The 20,877-nt window shown below is 39.0% G+C and overlaps 1 protein-coding gene and 1 long non-coding RNA gene across 3 annotated transcripts in view; one reads left to right on the top strand and one right to left on the bottom strand.

Annotated features, from left to right (window-relative positions):
* Window positions 1–18,878, bottom strand: part of AQP9 (aquaporin 9) — a 26,770-nt gene extending 7,892 nt beyond the window's left edge. Inside the window, exons 1-5 of one of the 2 annotated variants that reach the window (XM_032446799.2) lie at window positions 18,535–18,675; window positions 18,383–18,441; window positions 5,702–5,828; window positions 2,147–2,284; window positions 442–560 (exon numbers count right to left, since the gene is read on the bottom strand). In XM_032446799.2, coding sequence (XP_032302690.2) covers window positions 442–560; window positions 2,147–2,284; window positions 5,702–5,768 — 324 coding nt within the window. In that variant the 5' untranslated portion in view covers window positions 5,769–5,828; window positions 18,383–18,441; window positions 18,535–18,675. Of the gene's footprint in view, window positions 1–441; window positions 561–2,146; window positions 2,285–5,701; window positions 5,829–18,382; window positions 18,442–18,534 lie in introns of both variants that reach the window. The other variant, XM_015872734.3, reaches the window with a different exon arrangement.
* Window positions 4,284–20,877, top strand: LOC116653899 (uncharacterized). Its single transcript, XR_004308508.2, has 4 exons — window positions 4,284–4,437; window positions 6,024–6,163; window positions 18,999–19,060; window positions 20,753–20,877. It is a non-coding gene; the product is annotated as an uncharacterized LOC116653899 (long non-coding RNA).

Raw genomic sequence — 20,877 nt, 5'->3', positions numbered from 1 at the left:
AGAAGGTTGCATGCTCTCATGGTTATGGTAGCAGAAAACTCCATTGTTCAAGGTGTTAGAGTGGCTGTTCAAACATTTTTTTAGTGCTTATTGAGCTGGATTTTGATGCAAATGAGCACAGTGCAGCAGAAGTTTATGGAGAAACATTGATTTATGCTGGAGAAAAACTCTTGCATGTATGACATTAAAGACACGCAGAGTACAACGATGAATATTATTTATGTGGGAAGAACAACTTGAAATTATCATGCTTATAAAACATGACTAAAATGCAGCCCCCACAAACAAAATTGCTTTCTTGTTGTTTTTGTACATAGTGGTGCATAACTAAAATGATGCAAGTCATCAGGCCTGCTAAAGATCTATGTATTCTTTTTATTGTCTGGTTTCAGAGTTTTTGGTATGTTTAGTTTGTAGAATGAAAACATCACGTGCACTTACCTGATCTGCAAATCCATTTGTGAGGGATAGATATGGAGCTGGGTATGTTGCAAAGATCTGTGCTGTTGCATAAGGTCCTGTGACTTCAAGTGTCCCATTGCTATACTCCATAAAGGCATCTGTAGAAAACAGCCATGACTGGTTGCACCTATCCATAATATTGGGTTTTCTAGGACTGCAGTATATATGACAAGCATGTGCACTTCATATTCTCAACTGAAAATTCTTTTATCTGGGAACATAGCTAGTGGCTTTGAAGTGGTGTGCTAATTCACACTCTCCTGTCCCTTCTCTCCTCCCCTGCATCAAAGTGCTTGTTTTATGTTTCACAACTTTTAAGTGGGGCTTTTCCCCTCCTGCACGTTGCTCTGACATCAGTGCAAGAGAGAGCTTTCTGATTTGCATTATGTTGTACCAGGTGCTGCATTTGGCACAATGCCCTGAGAGATGCTTCGCATCTCGACTGTTCTGCTGTAAAATTTCTCAATTCCCAGCCACCAGGAATTGCCATTGATCTGTTTGACCGTTGTGCAATGACTTGTTCTGGGAATGAGCTCTCCTAAAGGCCCTCCTCCTCTAACGGAGTCTGAAGTTTTCAGTCCACATGAGCTTAACACACAACTCCCAGCCTTGTTGTTCAAGATGAGAATAGAGAAGCTCAGCACGAAACTGGAGTACTTAGTATATTTAAGTCTGTGTATTTTTACATATGCATGGATTTTTGTATATTGTAAATCTGTGTACGTTTGTTAGTATGTTTAAAGTGTATTTTAAATTGTGTAATGTGGCTTCTGCTTCAGAATAATTTTCTAGCAAGCCCTGAAGTTCCCAAACTCTTAATGCTAACCATAAAAACAACCAAACAAAACAGAACACACCAAGCCCCAAATAGTCAGCACCTTCCCTAAAGGTTTTTTTCCTGCTCCTGATTACTACAGGTACTGTCACCTCACTGATTTACAGTAGGCATTTCCTTAATTTTAATGCTTTAATTTTGTGGGCCTATATCCCACACTCTGGAGACATCATGCAGATAGGAGAGGCTTTGAGGAGACTGGGACAACAGAAGTGGAATTTTGGAGTAGGTGTTTGAAGGAATGGATCTGAGTGGATTCATCAAGACAGTGACACCCAAGATTTGCGAAGATGTCACACTGTAAAACAGAAACGTGCCTCAAGGATGAAGGTAATCCATTCCCCAACATCACCCCTTTATCGCTTTACCTTGGAGAATTATATCTACGGTGGTCTGCAATTTGGTCAGGAGTGACTTGAACTCATATCCTATGACCTCGACGAATGACATGGGCAATACTTGCCTGCAGGCACTTGGATGTCTTTAATGTTTCTAATTTGCTTGTAAGATGAATAGCCTTATACCCTGACTATTAAGTAATTTAAAATCCTTACTGAGAAAGACGTGATCTCAGAGTATCTGATTTCCCATAAACAATTTTTCTAAATTTCAGAGCATTTCCTAGAGTATTAGCGGTTGGTTCAGAAAAGCTGTAAGAGATCTGGAACAACTGAGCCCTTCTTTTCCTTCAAAACTCCCTGTGCTTCTTCCTTTATTCTTTACAGCCACAGCTTCAGCCCTTGGTTCAGTGTTGAGTCCTCATTCTGCTGGGAGTTTACTGAAAAACTGAGGCCTTAGAGACTACCTGACCTCTAGTTTATCCCATGACCACGGGTAAGGTGTACTCACCGTGATAAATCCCAAAGACAGCCGCTGCTCCAACAAATGCTCCCAGGAGTTGTGCTAATATGTAAATTGGCAATTTGGTCCATTTTAATCTTCCAGCCACACACATGGCTAATGAAACGGCAGGGTTTATGTGACCACCTGAAAAATAAATCACAAAATAAGCAGTACGAATGACTCGGATACATGGGAATACGTGAAGGATTTGCAAAAATTATGGGCACTTTTGAGCATGAGACTACATATATAGTTTCCTAGAGGTTACTTTGCAGCTAAATACTGATTGCAATTAAAATGAACCAAATTGGATGAAATTATGGGGGAGGGGAGTGAGCCAGTGTCTACCAAGCTCCACCAAGTGCTCCATATTGATGTTCACAGGCCATACTGTGTGTCAGAATGCTGTCCTGCTTATGTGAGCTGTGAACCCACTTGGCTAGGAAAAGCCTGAATCTGCTCTTTTGGTTGTGATGAGAAGTGCTATTCTGCAGCTATTCTTGTTCCTCACAGTATTTTTCTATTCATTTTTAAGGGAGGCCTGGGGCAACAAAAATTCAGTTCAGCAAGCATGTATTGAGATGAAGAACCATCACTGACTTGATCGTATCCTGGATTTTGAGCTATGTCTTCTCTCAAGGCAAATGGATTTAAGTTACATTTATGTCCTTCTCTTTGACTTAGGGTTACCCAGGAGCTCATAAACGTACTGTCAGGGCTGCCCGGCTTCAGACTGGTTGCTGGTTTAGGTGGGGAAAGTCCACAATAAAGGAACTGGTAAGGAGGTTGTACCAGATTCCTATGGAATTTCCTTCCTTCAGTTTTAGGAGTAGCTGTGCCTGAACTCACATATACAAGAGACTTCAGCAACGCTGGGAGTCTTGGTGAGAGTTTCTATTTCTGAAACGCATTTATTATTATAGCAGGTGCTAATCACTTCCCTCAGTATTTTTATCAACATGGAACAAAGGTGTTGCATGCCTTTGGAGAACATCATTTTTCACAGATATGACACTGATACCTAAGAAATGCAGCTTTCTTGCCAAATAAATACAGGTGTATTCCACAGGAAAAATAAACTAAAAACCCAAGTAATGTGAAGTATTGTGGGTGTAGCAGGTTCAGTTCTTAACTTCAAGGCAAAGTTGTTTCAGCCCATACTGTTAGTAGAAAAAAAAAAGTCTTTCTCTTTAATAAAATAACTAAAAGAAGGTGACCTTTATCTGTCATGGGATAGTGATGGAGAAAGGGCCCCTATGTACAGTTACTGTGTTTGCTTGCACTTCAGGTCACTGGTCATTATCTTATGAAATCCAGGCACCTTTGATACATAAAGAACTGACAAACACAGATAACAAGCTGGATAAAACCTTCTTTGTATCATTTCCAAAACTCTGACCCAGTAGCATCAGTCTTGAATTAAATTCCTCCCTGTACTTCAGATCCTTCACTGTGGGGCAAATAGACGGATGGCACCTTATTTAACAGCCCTTCATGTGAATTTTGATTAACTGTCTCGTCTTTTGTTCTTTACTCTGGCTGGAATGAATAATTTTCCTTTCTTTCACCACTTGATACTGTTCTCCACCTGTATAAAAGACAAGGTGGCTACAGTGGGAAGGACAAGTCATATTCATGTTAGAAATGTCTGATCAACATTAAATTTGGGAAGGAAAAATCTAGCTGAAGGCTCTTATGATGACAAAGGGGAGTTAAAAGATTCTTGGTTCCTGTCACCGGCACTTTGCTGAGTAAAAAAATGAGTAAATAAAGATCTGCTTTGGAGATGATTCCCCATTTATTCCAGTTAAAGTGATCACAATCCTGAGCCTGTCTAAAATGTTAAGTTTGTAAAAAATGGTGGAAAATTAACTATACATTTGGGATAATGAGGTAGAGAAGGAAGGGGGATTCATGTAGATAAAAGAACACAAATCCACCAGGTGTGTAGGCATTATATCTTACGTTCCTGTGCATTTAGAACTTCACTAAAAGTTGATGCAAAATATTTTAGCAGTACTTAAACATAAAGCTTCATGGCTGAACATCAGTTGAATTTGCTAATGAGAATATATGGGAACTGATGCTCTAAAGTGTCGGATTGTCACAGCCTGTTGAAGTATCTGTTCTTGTTCTTTCATAGGGAAAATGCATTGCTTGCAGAATCCTTTGTCATGGGAAGAACCTCAGGAAGCCCAATATGGCAACCTCTGCAACCACTCTGAACTGCTGGAATTGAACACTAATCTTCTGCTTAATAGAGATGAGCACCTCTTAGTGATGCAAATAAAGGAAAGGTTAGTGTCCTTGTAGGTTATTGTCATAGTACTGCGTTAGAAGATTTTACCTGCCTACATCTAAACCAAGGGCTGCAGTTTATTGATAGGAATGTACAGCTGAATTAACTTTGCATGGTATCAATGCATCGTTCTTCATAAGTTTCAATGATGGTAACAAGGCTGCATGTTTTGCACTAGCTCAAGCACTTTCTAATTTGAACTTAGAAACCTCCTCAAAGATGCTGACATTGTAAAAGAAACTGTAATTTTTGTGAAGACGTTACTGTAGCAATTTTGGCTGTAGCTTTTTATAATGATCTACTTATACCTAGACATATCTGCCCTCTTCAAGATTGTAAAGGAATTCCTTCATAAGAGCTGCAGTGCGAGGGATTCATTTGCTATAAGAGGATAATATAAACTCCACATATAACATGTAGTATTGCATATTGCAATGCATGAAACTGTGTATTATTACAACCCATCAGTTTCTGCATTACAGGGAGGATTAAAATGTAAAAGCATTTGTACTGGTGTCCCTGATACTAGTTAGGCCAGACTGAATGGTGGAGGTGCCTGTCACTAGAAAATGGGGCATGCACGGACACAGGTGATCAGCACACCTACAGGGGAGAAAAAAATGATTCCCAACCAATTTATATTAGGTTAGGAATGTTCAAACAGAAACAGAGACAATGATGGTATACTGCCAGCCTATCACAGAGTGTATCTCACCTACTCATTTTGCTGTTTTTGCTCTCTGTAATCTGTTGTGTACATTGGTAGTTTGTTGTTTTTTTATAAACAAAGTAAGTTTCTTTTAAAATCTGGGGCAGGGAAAAGCCTTGCTACTGCTTGTCGTAGGGCGTGGAGAGATGAACTGCTTTCTCTAAAGTGAACCCTGCTGCTTATCCTTGTTAGTGGGTCCTTCCACCTTCTACCCAGCTGGCAGCCATCTTAGTTGGTATCTGCTTGGTTCTGTAATCATTTCCTGGTTATTTCCTTAAATATGGTACCTGTGCTGTCTGGGCTTTATTCTATTGACAGATTCAAAGCAGCACCAAGCAGATTTCTGGTTTGCATGCACCAGTTATCATAAAAGCCACAGGTTTTCACATTGTAGTACAGGTAATTACTAGCAAAATTCTGCAGATTCTGCTGCAGTGCAGTGGTTGTTACCACTAGATACATCCTTGTTTATAGCACAAAATGCAAATAATTTAATAAGGCAACCTTAAAACTGAAGTAACAAACACTGTATCAGAGGACAGATGATACTTACCAGAAACCCCACCAGACACATACACTGCTATGGTGACTGCCATTGCAAATCCAACTGATATTGTCATGGGCCCACCATGGGCTCCTCGGCTGAGGACGGCCTGCCCCACACACCCACATCCAAGTGCCTGCATTTTAAAAGGGAAATGAGAAATCTTAGGCATGACTGTCAAACATTATTGGTTAGTTTGCCGATGTCCAGGTATAGATGAAAACATTGTCTAAATATTGGAATAAATACTAGAATTTGAGATTAGTGGCATGTGTGTGTGTTGTTTTGCTACAACTAATATTTGCTCTTTATTTTCCTGTTTTGTGACCAGGAAGCATGGCTGCAAATAAGAGCCTCTCTCCAGAAAACGCATTTCAACTATAATGGTGTTACGCAACTCTGAATTTAGAGCCTACACAAGATTTCTCAGACTCTACAAGTTTCTGAATGGAAGAAGGAATTATTTCTGAGGTATGTTTCCAATTTTAGATTGTAGTTGTAAGCAGCTATGGAAAAGTTACTATAAAAGTCATGAATAATAGTTCAAAAATTTTTAATGTTTGATAATGTAACTCTGGAATGAGACAGCTCTCTGCAGTTTGGAGTTACTATTATACTGTCTTGATGTCAAATATTGCTCTGTTAAAATATGAACTTGCTAGACTTTAAAATGAACAGAAATTCAGGAGAAACTTGTAACAGGTAAGATGGCTGAGCCATTCAAGAATCATTTAGGTGTTTTACTGAGGGATGTGATTTAGTGTAGAAGTAGTGGTGGTAGGTTGGTGATTGGACTAGATAGAGGATCCTGGAAGTCTTTTCCAACCTTGGTGATTCTATAAGAATCAAGATATAGGACAATGAAACATGAAGAACTAATAGCTATTATGGACCAAGGCAAAGAAAAGACATGTTAGGGCAAATACCTATGAAATCAGGCAAAAATAATATTTGTAGCATCACAGACCTGAAACTAAGAGTTTACTTGTAGTACTGAGGTATAATTATTCACTTTACTGTGCTGTAAATGCTGCAGATACTAGTGCAGGACATGTTCTAGGGAAAAGGAGAGGAGCCATGGCTATGAAGCACAGATGAAAGTCTAGCTCTGGTGAAACTCATGCTGTTCTAGCATACATGGCAGTGAAAAAGCTTCAGGGTATTTCACTGGCTCTGCCTCTTGAACAGTTAAGTAGGGATACCTGAATAGTCCACACTGGAGCATTCTCAACAGATTTAAACTAACTTACATGTTACACCAGTTCTTTTCAGAATGAAGTTCAGCAAAACATTTAAATGTTTGCTTAAAATAATCTTTAATCAATCTTCTTTAAAGACTGCTCAGCTTCAAACATGTATTTAAGTCCTATTGAAGTCAGTAGAAAAGATTTGCGAAAGTACAAAAGGCCTTTAATTTAAGATAAAGTAACTGGTTCATGTTTGTCAGAACTGAATTTGTCTCTTTGAAGAACCCCCCTTTTAGATACATGGCTATGTAATTTGCTGAATAATACCCAGCAGTCAACGGAAGATACCGCATAATATCTGTGGTCTGAAATCTTTTGTGCAAACTAATAACATTTCTGGGATGTGACTAGATTTATCTTAAGCAACCTTAATTACTTCAATGTTTAATTTGATATTTATATTTCTCCTTTTGTGGTGCATGGTAATCTGATTTTTTACTTGATATAAAAGTATTGCAGCTTAACCAGTGCAGTTGCTTAGTTAATCTTGCTTCAGTTTAGTGTTTTGCCATTGCTGCACCACACCCATGACTGTGTTGCAAGGGCATATATGAGCACCTAAAATTTAGTTCTTGGAGAAAAATCTGGCTTAAGGTTGCAAGGCACTTCCATTTGGAAACTTGTAATAGGAAATAATGGAATGGGAAAAACCTCTCCTGACTGTACCAAAAAGATTTAGTGATTGAGGTTTAACAAGCAAGTCTGCTAAAATAGATGCAATTTAAACAGGAAAACTCATACTTTTGTTTCCATTATTTCCCTGGGGGTTTTAACTAATTCCAAAATGTGATAGAAAAAGCCCTCAGTAAAAGTACTCTTAACCAGCTTTGCAGACAGAGTCTGTTATAAAAGTGCCCCAAGATTGTGTCATATACCCAGGTGCAGTTCGTGCCTTGAGGTTATAATCATACAAGCAAACAAAGCACTGAGTGGTGCCAAAGTATAACAGCTGTCAGGATATGTGAGGGCGGGGTGGTATTAGATAGTAGTTTATTGGACTGCATAATTGGAAGTTACAAGACATTCTAAGCTGCAGTGAACTGCTGTGCAGTGGATTACACGTGGCTACGTTATGCATTCTTTCATTTCTGTAAGTATTGTGTACTTCACAATTGATATGTTAAATGCAAATGCATATACAGGCATAAAAACGAAATACGAAACATTTTTTAAAACGTCACAGGAAACAGTTCTACACATCATATATTTATATGTTGAACAGATGTGGAAATCATAGATATGCTGGAATTTAGAAAGTTTAAGATTAGGGTACAAGGGGAGAGGAAGTAGAATTAGCATGCTCTAGCTTTCATTTTCTAGCTTCTCAATGGGAATATTCCACAAAAACATTCTCTCTTGCTGTAATGACTATGAAAAAAGAGGAGTAAGGAAGATGGATATAGAAAAGGATGAGGGGCAGTAACCATAGCTATGTGTATGAACTACAAATGTGAAGGGGGAAGGAAATAATGGGATGGCTGTTGTTTCCCTTCCCTGATTACAACTGAAGAGGATCGTGCAGAAACAGCTGTGTAGTCTTCTTGCGTAACAAATACTGCTCTGCACTTTATAGGGAAATATGCAACTGCGCATGCTCTATTTTGTGCTAGAAAGTCTCAAAAAATGGAATCTACAAACAAGAAGGCATACAAGCCAGCCTGAACCCAGCTGCACCAGTTTCATGCTCAGTGTATGTTGGTAAATGACTTCCTGCTCATGTATGATGAATGAACACTATGGCAGGCACAGTCAGCATGTGCCCATTTGGGGATGAGAAAAGTGGGAAATGAACCTGCAGATCTGAACCAAGTCACAGCAATACTTTATCTGCTGTCATTACAAGGGGGAGAGAAAGAAAAAAAAGCATTCCTCCTGCAACTAGGCTGACATAACTGGAAACTATCACCTAATCATGTAATTACATGAGCAGCAATTTAATACCCTGTGAATCTCTGCTTGGCTGAGTTAAGACCAACTAGATCATCAGGTTACCAGTGAATAGTCTGAGTTTCTAGGCCAAGTTTAGCCATCAGTGCACCATACAAATCCATTGACTAAAGCGCAAAGATTCAAAGGGAATTTAATTTAGAGTAGGATACAGCCTCATATTTTTGTTTTACCTTGTCTATGTTGCCAGGTTTTCATCTTCCAAGTTGTCTATCTCCCAATCTTAAATTTATTGAAGTAGTTTCAGTTGTGATTTTTTATTATCACAAAGCAGTGAGATAACTGTTGTAAAAAAACATGTCTGGGTGTGAAATAGCTGTCTGCGTGCTCTCTGCCAAAGAAAGTTGCTTCATGGACATTAGATCTTTGTCTTGGGTAAGAATGCTAATGTTAGGAAAGGAAAACAACTGTCCTCTTGTGAATATAATGTCCTGTTATTCTCTGGCAGCTTGGAGAACTTTATCCTGCTCAGCAGAGTGAAGATCACTATGCCTCCATCTGTGCTATTTGCAGGATTTTTGCAAATGTGTATAATAGCATTTTTCAGTGTAAATCTTGTTTCCTGCCATATACGTATCTAGAATTTTAGGGAATTAAATTTTCTACATTGTTTGTAAAGCCTTAAACATCTTAAAGCACAATGCTTGTATTAAAAAGATCCCTTCTTATTTAACAGATCTAGTGGTAGTGTGTATTCATAGCCAGATACTCTTACTGTATCAGTATAGAGGCAGCCAAGACTCCTGCTTTTTATCACTGTGGAGAACAATGATGTGTGTGTTATATCTTGTACTTCACCAGCTGCCAAGCTGGGGGGAGTTACACTCCTTCAGTGGGATACCACAGATGTCTGTACAGGCAGAGCGTGGCCTCGGTGGCACCACAGCTGATGATGCTCTACTAGAATACAAGAATTCAGTGTGATACAGGGAATCCAGAGTCAGTATTTAATTTTTTTTAAATCATATTTTAATTATAAATGATGCACTTTCAGCAGAGAAATATTAGGAAAAAAAAAAATCAGACTTTCTGTTTTGTTGAGTTTTTAAGAAAGAGTCGCACTTAAACAGCTACAGCTGATTATGAAGAATCTCTGAGGATCCTTCCACCATTTCACAGTGTTCTGTAAGGATGCCTTTGTTCAGGGAAGGCAGCAATCCTGCCCTTTCCCACGCCACACTCCCACCTATGTTCTCCCACTGTTCCCCAGTCAGGCATTTCCTGCTAGTCAGTAGCTTGGCTGCTCCCCTTTTCCAGCCTAGATAAGCATGGCGTCAGTCTGGATCCTGCCACATGTAACAGTGCTGCAAAGGGAACAGGCACTCAGGTGCCATGCAGTGTGTTGGGCTAAAGCTGCGTGCTTGCTGTGAGCATCCTTCTGCTATCCCGAAGTTACCTGTTCTGAGTGATATTGTGGGGACGCTTGAGAACATGAAAGCAAGCCCTGGTGTTTCATCTCTACAGGAAACCTGTCTGGTTTCTCTATGCAGCCAGACAGCGCTGCATGCCTAGGCCCTAGGCAGGGACATGGGAGGGGGCTTAGAGAAGTGGTCCTTTGCAACAGGTAGTGATCTCTCTGCCCATAAGAATATGAAAGGATTGATTGTGGTTTTCTGTAGCTTTATGCAGCTTTTTCCCCCAGAATCTGTTAATATTTTTGTACCCACTTTGGATGTTGCATATGAAACTAGCAAATTTCAGCTATTAGTATGATTACTAAAGTGATGGTGTCCTCCTAAAGGTCTCTAACTTGGAGCGTATTCTAGAACATACTTTCATTTCCAGTCTCTTTCTTCACAAATCATTTCCACTTAAGAATTTATCTGTTTGCATTTCATAATGTGATTTATAATGGAATAGAAAATCTTTATGTACAGAATCACGTTTTCTTTGTGCATTATACAGGGCCTTGATTCGTAATGGGCTCCCAAGCATTCTTTCAGTAGGGATGATTATGCCAACAGTAACAAATGCAGAGACATGGTAGATCTACTAAAATTCAGGGCAGGAGCTCTGCAGGAATCCAGGTCAGCGGAAGCTCCCATTCTTCCAGGGAAGGGCGATCTTCACCTAATTTCTTGTGTAATATTTGTAACCATTGGTTAAATTGGATAGTACTTAAAGCATTTAAGGTGAGAAAATACAGCTTACTAGCCAAGTAATTTTAAAATACCTTGAAAGTGCATGGCTCTTATTTTATCAATAATTACGTATTTTGGTGGGAACAGAAAGATTTCTGTAGATCAATTTGGAGTGATAAAAAAAACTGTTCTCCTAACACTCTCCTGGGACAATATCCTCCCGGGTTCAAATTTTCCCTTTACTTTTTGAGACTTACTATCTAATTAAATAAAGGTTTGTAAAAAAATCTTACCATTTAGTTAATTAACTAGTACAGACATAAGCTTTAAAATGATTGCCATTTTGAAACTTTTTTTTTTTTTAATGATAGAAAACATTACCACATGGAGACATGGATGTAAATTTAATAAGGCGTTGGATGATTTGTGTACATAAAGCTTTTAAAACAAAGATTTGGTTTAAATTGCTCTTAGGGAAAAATACTGTGAAAATAAAGCACAGACTACGCTGTGTTGTATAAACTGGTGCTTTTAAATTTTTATTACTGCTTTTTCATATGCAATAAGAGACAAATAAAAGCTTAAAATCTCTTAGATTGCAGAGGTCTGCATTCCCTCATATTTTACTATGATTAATATTGCACTCTTCATTCTGAAATGCTGCCATGCTTTTCTTTCTTAAATTATACAGGGTCACTGGCTTGAGTCAATTTCTTCAGAGAGGATTGGTTTTATTTTCTTACTAAGTTTTAGAAATTCAAGAGAGACAGGAAATGAAATATTTGATATTTAGATACAAACTTCCAGGAGTGACATGTTGCTCCTTACAAAGGGGCCAGGAAAAAAGTTTGGGCAAGTGAAGTAGTAGCTTCTTAAGACAAGAGTACGTTTGGGTGCTGCTGCCCTCCCAGATTACTCTTTTATACTTGAGCTGAGATGGTGTTATTCTGCTTTTCTTCCTAAACCAGCTCTCACAATTAAAATTTCTCCAAATTGAGACTAAATATGTTTAGTCTCTGTAATGATTCTTGGTGAACGGCTGAAGCATACCTTGAGAAAGGAATTGTTCAATCAGCTCTTAAGTATGTAAGGGTACATATAGCATTCATTTGATTCTTTCTGTTGGGTACAGAAATGGAGTAGCTGGAGCTTTGCTGTGCTTTCGTGTTGTAGGGGCATGTTTGCAAGTAATGAGGGATCTGGTATGTTTTCTTTCTAAGCTCTTTTCTATTGAGGAAGACAAACTATATCTGGGGCTGATCAGGAAACTTTCTAGGATGGATTAGAAGGTGCTGAGTCAAGTTCTGCCTTTAAACCAAATTATGGACTGGAGAGTTTACTAGAATGCATTTTTAGCCAGTGTGGTTCATTGATCTGAAGCGTTGAGATCACAGATGTATAAACACACTTAATGGTGTGAACAGCATTTTTTGTCCCTTCTGTTATTCATCTCTTTATGACTGTTATTACTTTAATTACTTTTATTTTAATTTAGCCAAGGCTCTGGAAAAACCACCTGTAAATTTGTGTCAGTAAAACCTAAACCTGTGTTTTGCACTCTCAATTGAATCTTTGAAGGAATGCAAGTGAGACTAATGGAGGGTGCCAGCTTCAGGTCAATAGGTGCACACTGTGCACAATTTCTGGGACAAAATGCGTGTTTGGAAAAAGGTCTTCCAAAATTAAGCTTCCTGTGGAACCTCTTGGTTGAACACAGGCTGAATTCTGTGTTGGAGCTGAGGTAGCAAAGATGAAGATAATTCTCATCTAAAACTTTCATGTAGTGCAGAACATCTGAGTCATGCACTGGAAAAACAACCACAATTATTGCACTTCAGTTTGTAGTGAAAACAAAACATTTCCTGTGACTTTTTAGACTTGTTTGCTGAAATGAATGTTTCAGGGCAAAAGGGCAGTTGGGTAACATTACTTTCAGATCCTTCACACTTCTATTTAGCCAAATTAACAAATGACTTCAGGGAGATTTTCCTCCTACTTAAAAGTTATTTGATAATAAGGTTATAGAAATCCTAGCACTGTACTTTACAAGTGTTTACATTGAGACAAGCTGAGGATCTTTGTTACCACTTAGACTTATATTTGCAATACTGATTTAACACAGTTGCAAATGAGTGGAAGAGTTTGTATGTAAAATTTAATTTCTTCAAAATAAATGCAACTGGTGCATTTACAGAAACAGAAAGGACTCCTGAGTTTGAGATGACTCAGAAAGGAAGCATCTTATTCTGGTAAAGAGAGCAGTTTGGTCTGGAAATGCGGGTTTAAACTCTGTGACATTAGACTCATGAATGACTTCTGTAGTGTTAATGCTGCTGGAGAGCCTGATGTATGGAAATATGTAAGAGCCAGATTTCAGAGTACAACCATGGCTATCATCTTTTATGTAATATATAAAATATATAAATAATATATGTAAAATGCATGCAAATGGGTTGAGTGGCATATTACAATAGCAATTATGAATGTTTTAATAACCTATTTTGTCTACCTTTGTTAGACAGATTAGGTTCTTTGCCTAACAGTTGATTGTACAAAATCATGTACTCTTGGAAAGCCCATGCTAATCTCCAAGTAGCTGTCAGAGATTACTGCTGAGTTGTTTTACACCTAAAACAAAGCTTGCTGTAAGCGATTTCATTCTATGTGCAGAAATAGTCTTTGTTTCATCCAAAAAAAGACCTACACCAAAACCAAACAAAGAATATAACTTTGTGTAAAATTTATAAGTAGAAATTTTGTATAAAATGCTAATATAAGGACTAGGCAATGAAAAGTACATAGCTATGTCCGCTTTCATGTAATAGCATATAATGAGTATTTCAATGCACGTTTGGAGGAATGGATATATATTACTGTACAGTGCTGTAATTAATGTGTTCTGGAATCTGGGTCCACAAAGAAAGATGTGGAACAGTTGCTTAACTTTTAATCCTCTGGACAAGGCAAATCCATGAAATGTCATACTTAGAGATTTTTTAGGCAAGACTGAACTCCCCAGCAAAGCAGAAATGATAACTTACATAATGAAGTGGTTAGAATATGAAAACAAGACAAACAAGATTTCGATGAGCAAAAGATAAATAGCCTTTCTTCTCATTAGTTGGACTGCTTGCTGTGAGGGTGTCGTGCACTCAGTTCACACACATGCTGATGCACTGCAGCCTCTGTGCACACAGATGTTGGCTTCAGTGGGAGTTTTGCAAAAGGCCCTGCCTCAACCAATGGGCTTTGGGATGAGAAAGGAAACCTCCTCACCGCTAGTGACGTTTTGTGTACCTGTTTACTTTGGGTGAGACCGTGCACACTGAAAAGTGTGAGAACGCTGGTTCTGTTTTCCACTGAACATTGCAGTAACAACTCTGGTTGATGCCTTAATTTGATCACACAGTCATATCCACTTAATTGACTATTAGAGAAGCAATAGATGGGATAGGTCTGCACGTATGCTGCTTACTTGTCTTTGCATGCTAAATGGAAGCCTGTGTTTTGTTTCAGCAGGGATGTGTGCACTGCTCAGGAGATACAGGTCCAGAGCACCTCCATCCTGCAAAACTGTGTTTAGTAAGTTGTTCTTCAGAGTGAAAATGAAATACAAACTAGATTAGGTCAGCAGTAGCTCATAAAAGAAGCCACACAGCCCATTTGGCTTCTCTTTTTGGAAGTGTCGCTATTCAGGTATAATCAATGGCATAAGCCAGAATAAATCCCATTTTGTTTGAGAGCAATGCAGCCAAGTCCCAAGGGGAAAATATGGACGAAACATGATTAAAAGCAGAGGGGCAGTTGGATAGGTGAATTTCAGGCAGACTCACTGAAAAGTTGCATAAAACATCTATCTGATCCAGTGTGGCTTCTTAACTTTTGTGCTGATTGATGTCCAGCTGTGCTCTACCACCGTAACCTACGGGAGCCCCAAGAGGAAACGTACTGAACCGGGAGATGTACTGGAAAATGAAAACCTCCCCAGATAGCTTTTTTTCAAGAGAGGCCTCAGAAGCAGCTCCAGCCTAAAGAAGGCTGATGCTTTGTCAGAGGCTGGAACATATGTGTATGCTCTGGCTTCCTAGCACACTACAGCATGAAAGGGCTGGTGTTCTTTCACCTTAGGGGTCTATTGCACAGGGGTGGGATGAAGGGGCTGGTCCCAGTGCTTAATTCCAAACACACCGTATAAAAGCTCCATTACTCAGTATGCATTTCATAGAAAGCAAGTGTCTTCCTTTTCAAATATTTGTTGAAAACTTTATAGGTGGATTGTGTAGTTTTGTGAATATTGATTTCAACTCAAATTACAATGAAACTTTGCAGTTTGGGCATTTACCACATGACATACCAAGACATGCCAGGTATGGGCAGGAGCTTACTAATAATATGTAATAATAGGTAAACCTCCAGCCTAATGCACATTCCTCTTTGCCTGTGCTGCAAGTCTAACTTAGTTGTATTAATACTGCACCACTGTAAGTGGTGTTTTTTGTTTTTTGCTTATTTTCTAATAGCAACCACATATGAGGCTAAGCACACTTTCTCAGCTTGCTGGACTATCTTAAAGTGAATATGTTATAGTTCAAGACAGTAACTAATAGCTTAGTGTAACCAAAACCACATGCAATTTGCATTTGGTTATGGAGTGAAAAATATAAGTTTTTTGCTGCCTTAATTCTTGTCTGAGAATGTAACTGGAGAAGCTGTGTTGCACCTTGGGGAATAATTCACAGCCTGATACTGAAAGAAATACTGTTCCCCCGGAAGAATAGGTCGAAGAGTAAAGTAGCCTAATCACCAGTGAGATTATCCAGCTAGGCAATAACTGCAGCTGCTTGGGTACTCCTATAAAGAAAGGAACTTCCAGATTCCTGCAGTTCAGTTTGTTCACTGAACCCTCAGAAAGCCTGAAATCAGGTGCTTTGGTAAGGAGGAAGGGGCTGGCAGCAGCTATGCTATATTACCAAGATGTGTCATGCAGAAGAAGCAAATCAATTTGGAAGACCAGACTATGAATACAGGGGATTGCTTAGGAGCATCTCTGGTCTGATGCAGTGGCCTGAGCATCCATTAACAGCCAGCACATTTTTTGTGCTTCTGGAGTTCCCCTTTTACCTCAGTTTCATCTGAAAAGAATTCACTTTCCAAACTCTTGAGCCTATCTGCAAGGCAAGCCACAGCATATTAAGCAGAGATGACCAGGAGATGTTATCCAAATGGTTTAGGCATGGACTTTTTCAAGGCTTGTCTCAAATCTGTTCAGTTCTGCAGGTGGAGCCCTTCCTGCCTCCAGGGGAGGGCTTGGTTTTTGCCTGATGAGTGATTTCACCTGCAAGATGTCCTACAATTAATCCTACAGATTTTATATTGTATGGTTTGGAAAATAATATTGTAAGGCTGGAGAGTTACCCAAGATGGCAACTTAAGCTCCTAATAGTACGTGATCTGTGATGTTCTCCAGAAGAAAGAGAAATAGGTAGTCTGGTGGATAGAATTTCAACCAGCTGACTTCCAGAGATGCTGGGCTGATTGTAGGTTTAGGTACCGTCAGTTAACACTTCTAGACAGAACCTATGGGTAATGGAAGAGCTCCTTCCTGCCCTGCACCCCGGTGCAGGTGCTCCCCACTGGCTTTAAGACACAGGGCAGAGGCACAGAATGCCTTTCAGGGAAGACCCCAGCCACCTGTGCTGTATGGCATGAGCAGTCATTGTGCTTTCACTTTGAAACAGGATTAAAACAAAGTAATAGCATAAAGAAAGAAAGCTATTGCTTGTTTTGCATACATGTTAACTGTTTCTCAGGGATTTCTGCCTCCTGACTTAACAGGGTCCCCCTTTCGTTAGCTCTAGTTTAAGTTAAAAAGTTTAATATTTGTCTGCTCTTAAAGTTGCTTACTAGCTGACAGAGTCTAATAGCAATAAATAGCAGCAGAAAAGTCCATTTCTTCCCAATAAACTTTGTACTTCTGCTAACTAGCACAGTCTAAAAATAAATCAGGGTATCTGAGCACTTGGAAAGCTGTTGTTAAATCCGTGTGAGGCTCCTTTCTTCTTTAGGCTAAGGTTAAAAGTAGAAGGACTAAAACAGAACTGAAAAATTCACCAAGATTATCAACAACATTTTTGAAGAATCACTTTCTACTGTATTCATATGGTGAATATCATACAAAATGGACTCTGGGTTTCCATTTCCTTCTAGTCTTCTGCAGCAGGACATTAAGTAATAGCATTTGCGATTTAATCTGCACTTTAATGCATTTTCCTCACTTGCTTAATTGTATTAATGGACAGAGGAGGGTGATCTTGTGGCGAGGACAGAGGACTGGAAGTCAGGTGATCTAGGTTATATTCAGAGTTCTGCAACAGGCTTCCTGTGCAGTCTGCTCTAATCAGGTTTGCTAATATATAAAATGAAGATAATGACATTTTCCTTCCTTACCAGGGTGTTGTGACACTTAATTCATTAATGTTTGTAAAGTGCTTTGTGCTCCTTGCTTCTAAATGTGCTCCTTGCTCTAATGTCTTATGGAGGATATTAAATTTGAGAATAATGTTACTTTAGTGCCTGTGCTCCTCAATTGGCTGAAGTGTACTAAAGACCATTATTTTCATGTATTTTATGAGCTACTGGAATTTGGTTAGATGGCTTACTTGAAATGTAGCTAATATAGTTCCAGTTATAAGACATACTATGTCAGTCCTGTGTCTTATTTTTAACTTTTTGTCTCTTCGCTATGATGAAATATTTAGCAATAAACAGGACTGTCAGAGTAAAGGGAGGGAGAAAGCGTTTGGCATAAGTATTCTATTTGCTTGACTTCCAGCTCTGCTGCTGAGACTGCTCTCTACCCTGGTAAATCAACACACAGCTCTGTGTCCCAGTATGAAATGCACAAAAACTTGAGCAAGTAATGAAGTTTGAAAAAAAAGAGGGATGTGAAAATGTGGAGCTTTGCTATTTGCGTAATACTTGTAACAGCCTACATAACCAGGCAAATGTATCATTTATGCAATACAGTTAAAAACAAAACAAGAAATAGTTAATTTACAAAATCTCTAAAGATTCGGCAGCACAACTCAATAAGCTCAGTACAAGTCACATGGATCAACCTCTGTGTAGCACAGGGAAATAACAGCTAAAATTATCTTCTAAACGTGCTGTCTGGTAGGGTTGCTAAAGCAAATGGAAATTGTACATAGAAATGAAAGTATAATGAAATGCTGAGTTACAAAATGCAGGAGAGCTGCTAACATTCACTGCGTGTCTGAACTTTTTACGTGGTTGTTCGCTCAAATTCTGCCGCTGTAAAAATCAAATGTTTATCAGACAGTTGTAATACATAAAACTATAAGTGTCTAACAGCCAGTGATAATTACATCGGGTGAAGGAAGGAGTTACAAACTTACCACAAACAGCAGCAATTCATTCAAGGCTGTGCAGTGTTTGTCAGGCAGTAACCACGCTGCTGGTGTAGTACAAGAAGAAAGCATACATGTCCCCTTACAAGCACTGTCCAACATTAAATTAGTAGGAAGGAAGGAAAGCAGCTGACACTTACTATCAGTATAAAAGTTCCCAGGAATTCTGAAAGGGCTTCTTTAACCAAGCTGTTCTTCAAGGCAAATTTCTCCTTTAAACTCCTTTTGTTTTTCCGGCTCATTCTGGCTTCTTCTATTGCTCTGGTGCCCTGGCTACAAATACACACAAAATTTGCTCTGTAATCGTCCCTGCTTCAGCTGAACTTTGACACTTTTACTTATACATTGAAATATGAGATTTCATCCTGTACAGCCAGTGAAATCATCTGACTGCAGGCATTGACAGAACCAACACAACATGCCCTAACAATTCATCATGAGTTTTCCATCCTGTGCCCTCTCTGAGCATGTTTCTATTTATACTGGCGAGATAATACCAGGAGGTTTAAAAGCAGAACTTGTCTTTTTTCTTACAGAATGGATTAATCATTACCTTTCTAGCCATGTTACTTCTGCTTTTTTTCTTTTTTCTTTTTTTTTCTAGTGAAAATGGATAAAAAGTTGCTCCTGTTGCCCCGATTGAAAGACAAAGAGAGAAACCACAAAGTAAGGAACCAAAATATGGAGGGAAGTTTCGCTCTGACCTAGTTTGGGATTTAAGCCATACTACTATTGGCTGTCTGAAACTTTTTAAGGGGAAGCTGTAAAGGAAAATAAATGCTTGTGAGGACACTACACTCTACTCAGTAAACAACAGCTTCTAGCTCGTAGTTCTGAGGGATTTCAGTGGCTAATGAGGAGTCTTACCTTGGTCGTATGTTGAATTTGTATGGTCACACACGATGCTCCTTTCGGACTAAATGCTCTGCTGTCTGGTGACATGCCCTGTTTACAAAAGAGTGACAAGGCAGAATAAATTAGGAACACTTAATGAAATCTGCTTTGGTCCAGTGGCTCTCTATAATGCAGAATAGGCAAATGAGGCACTGAGAATGACTCTATGTTCCCAATCTATTTGGCTTAAAAGTGCTTAGGTGCTATAATATGAAGCATTATCACATTATTGTCCATTATCTTAAGAGCTGGAGTTGCTAAATATTTCAAAGACCTGGGCTTCCTAGAAAAAAAATATTACGCTCTTAACCTCGTAAGCATCTTAGATGATTTTATCAAATGTGGTGTTGACTTGACTGGCTTCTGGTTGATTTACAAATATTTTCTGTCATTTGATGTCATGCTAAGAGCTTATCCCAGTTAAGTTATTTTAGCATCTGCTGTAGATGTTCATTTCCTTAGTTTGTATCAGTCCTTTTTTCACCTCGGTGGCTAATATGCTTAAATGTATCAGTACTATTGTCTGCTGTGAACAGAACAAAGACTGATAAAACTGGACAAATGGGCCATTTCTACAATTCCTCTGGTGCTCTTCTTTCCCTCAAGGCTGGACCTGATGCATGTTCATCCCTTAACTACCCACTTTATACCCACAAAACAATTTGAATCCCTAAGCATTTTTTGCATGCCCTCTTACTTTCTCTGCATCTGCATTCAAATACCATTTCACCATTAGCAGATTCAGAAAATGCTGACCTGTGGAAAGCCACATAGGTGACAAGTTGTGAGATGCCTGCATTTGTCCTGGTGCTCTATGAGCCAGGCAAGCACCTGTGTGGTAGCAGACAGGCATATGGGTGCAGAGGTTTAGCCTACAGTGCAGGTCTGCACTTGCACAGAGGCAGCTCGTGTTGCCTCTGGAAAGCCTCTGAAAACAGCTTATGTACTGCAATTTGAACATCTTTGCACTGTGTCACTGCAAAGCAAAAATATTATTCAGAGCCTTAATTATTACAGCATCTTAAAGTATATGTTCATGATGACTTTCAGAATTCTGGGTACAGCTGAGCTGAGGGAGGATCTTGAGGAGGCCATTCATTACTGGAGGAATGAGATAATCCACTTCCTCACTTCCAGGAAAATGGAAAATAAATACATCCATGAAAGCAATTTTTAGTTGCTTGTCCGCAAGAGTTCCTTCTCCTGTGCAGATGCAAGTCCCCCTCTCAAAGTAGCATGAAGCTACTTCTTAGTTTAGTCTCGTAACAGGTGTGAATGTATTAACTCTATTATTTCATCTCATTATACCAAAATAACACATCAATGACAGACACAGAAACTCCTAATCATTTGTCCACATCTTGCTGCCTTACCCACACCTTTTTTTTTTTTTTTTTGTCTTCACTGGGTGGGAGAACCAGGTTTCTAACACAAGTATGTACCATTTACATTTCCTTTCTTCAGATTTTCTTCAATACTTTGACAAATATTTTAAGGACTGCTTTGAAAAGAATGTAGAGGTAATAACAACAGCCTTTTCCAGTCCCTTCACTGGACAGACCTGCATGAGAATATGTAAAGCTATGGAG

Source organism: Coturnix japonica, chromosome 14, assembly GCF_054131305.1.
Source record: "Coturnix japonica strain WE chromosome 14, WE-NBRP24, whole genome shotgun sequence".
Classification (NCBI taxonomy): Eukaryota; Metazoa; Chordata; class Aves; order Galliformes; family Phasianidae; genus Coturnix; species Coturnix japonica.
This window is presented reverse-complemented; position numbering and strand designations above follow the sequence as displayed.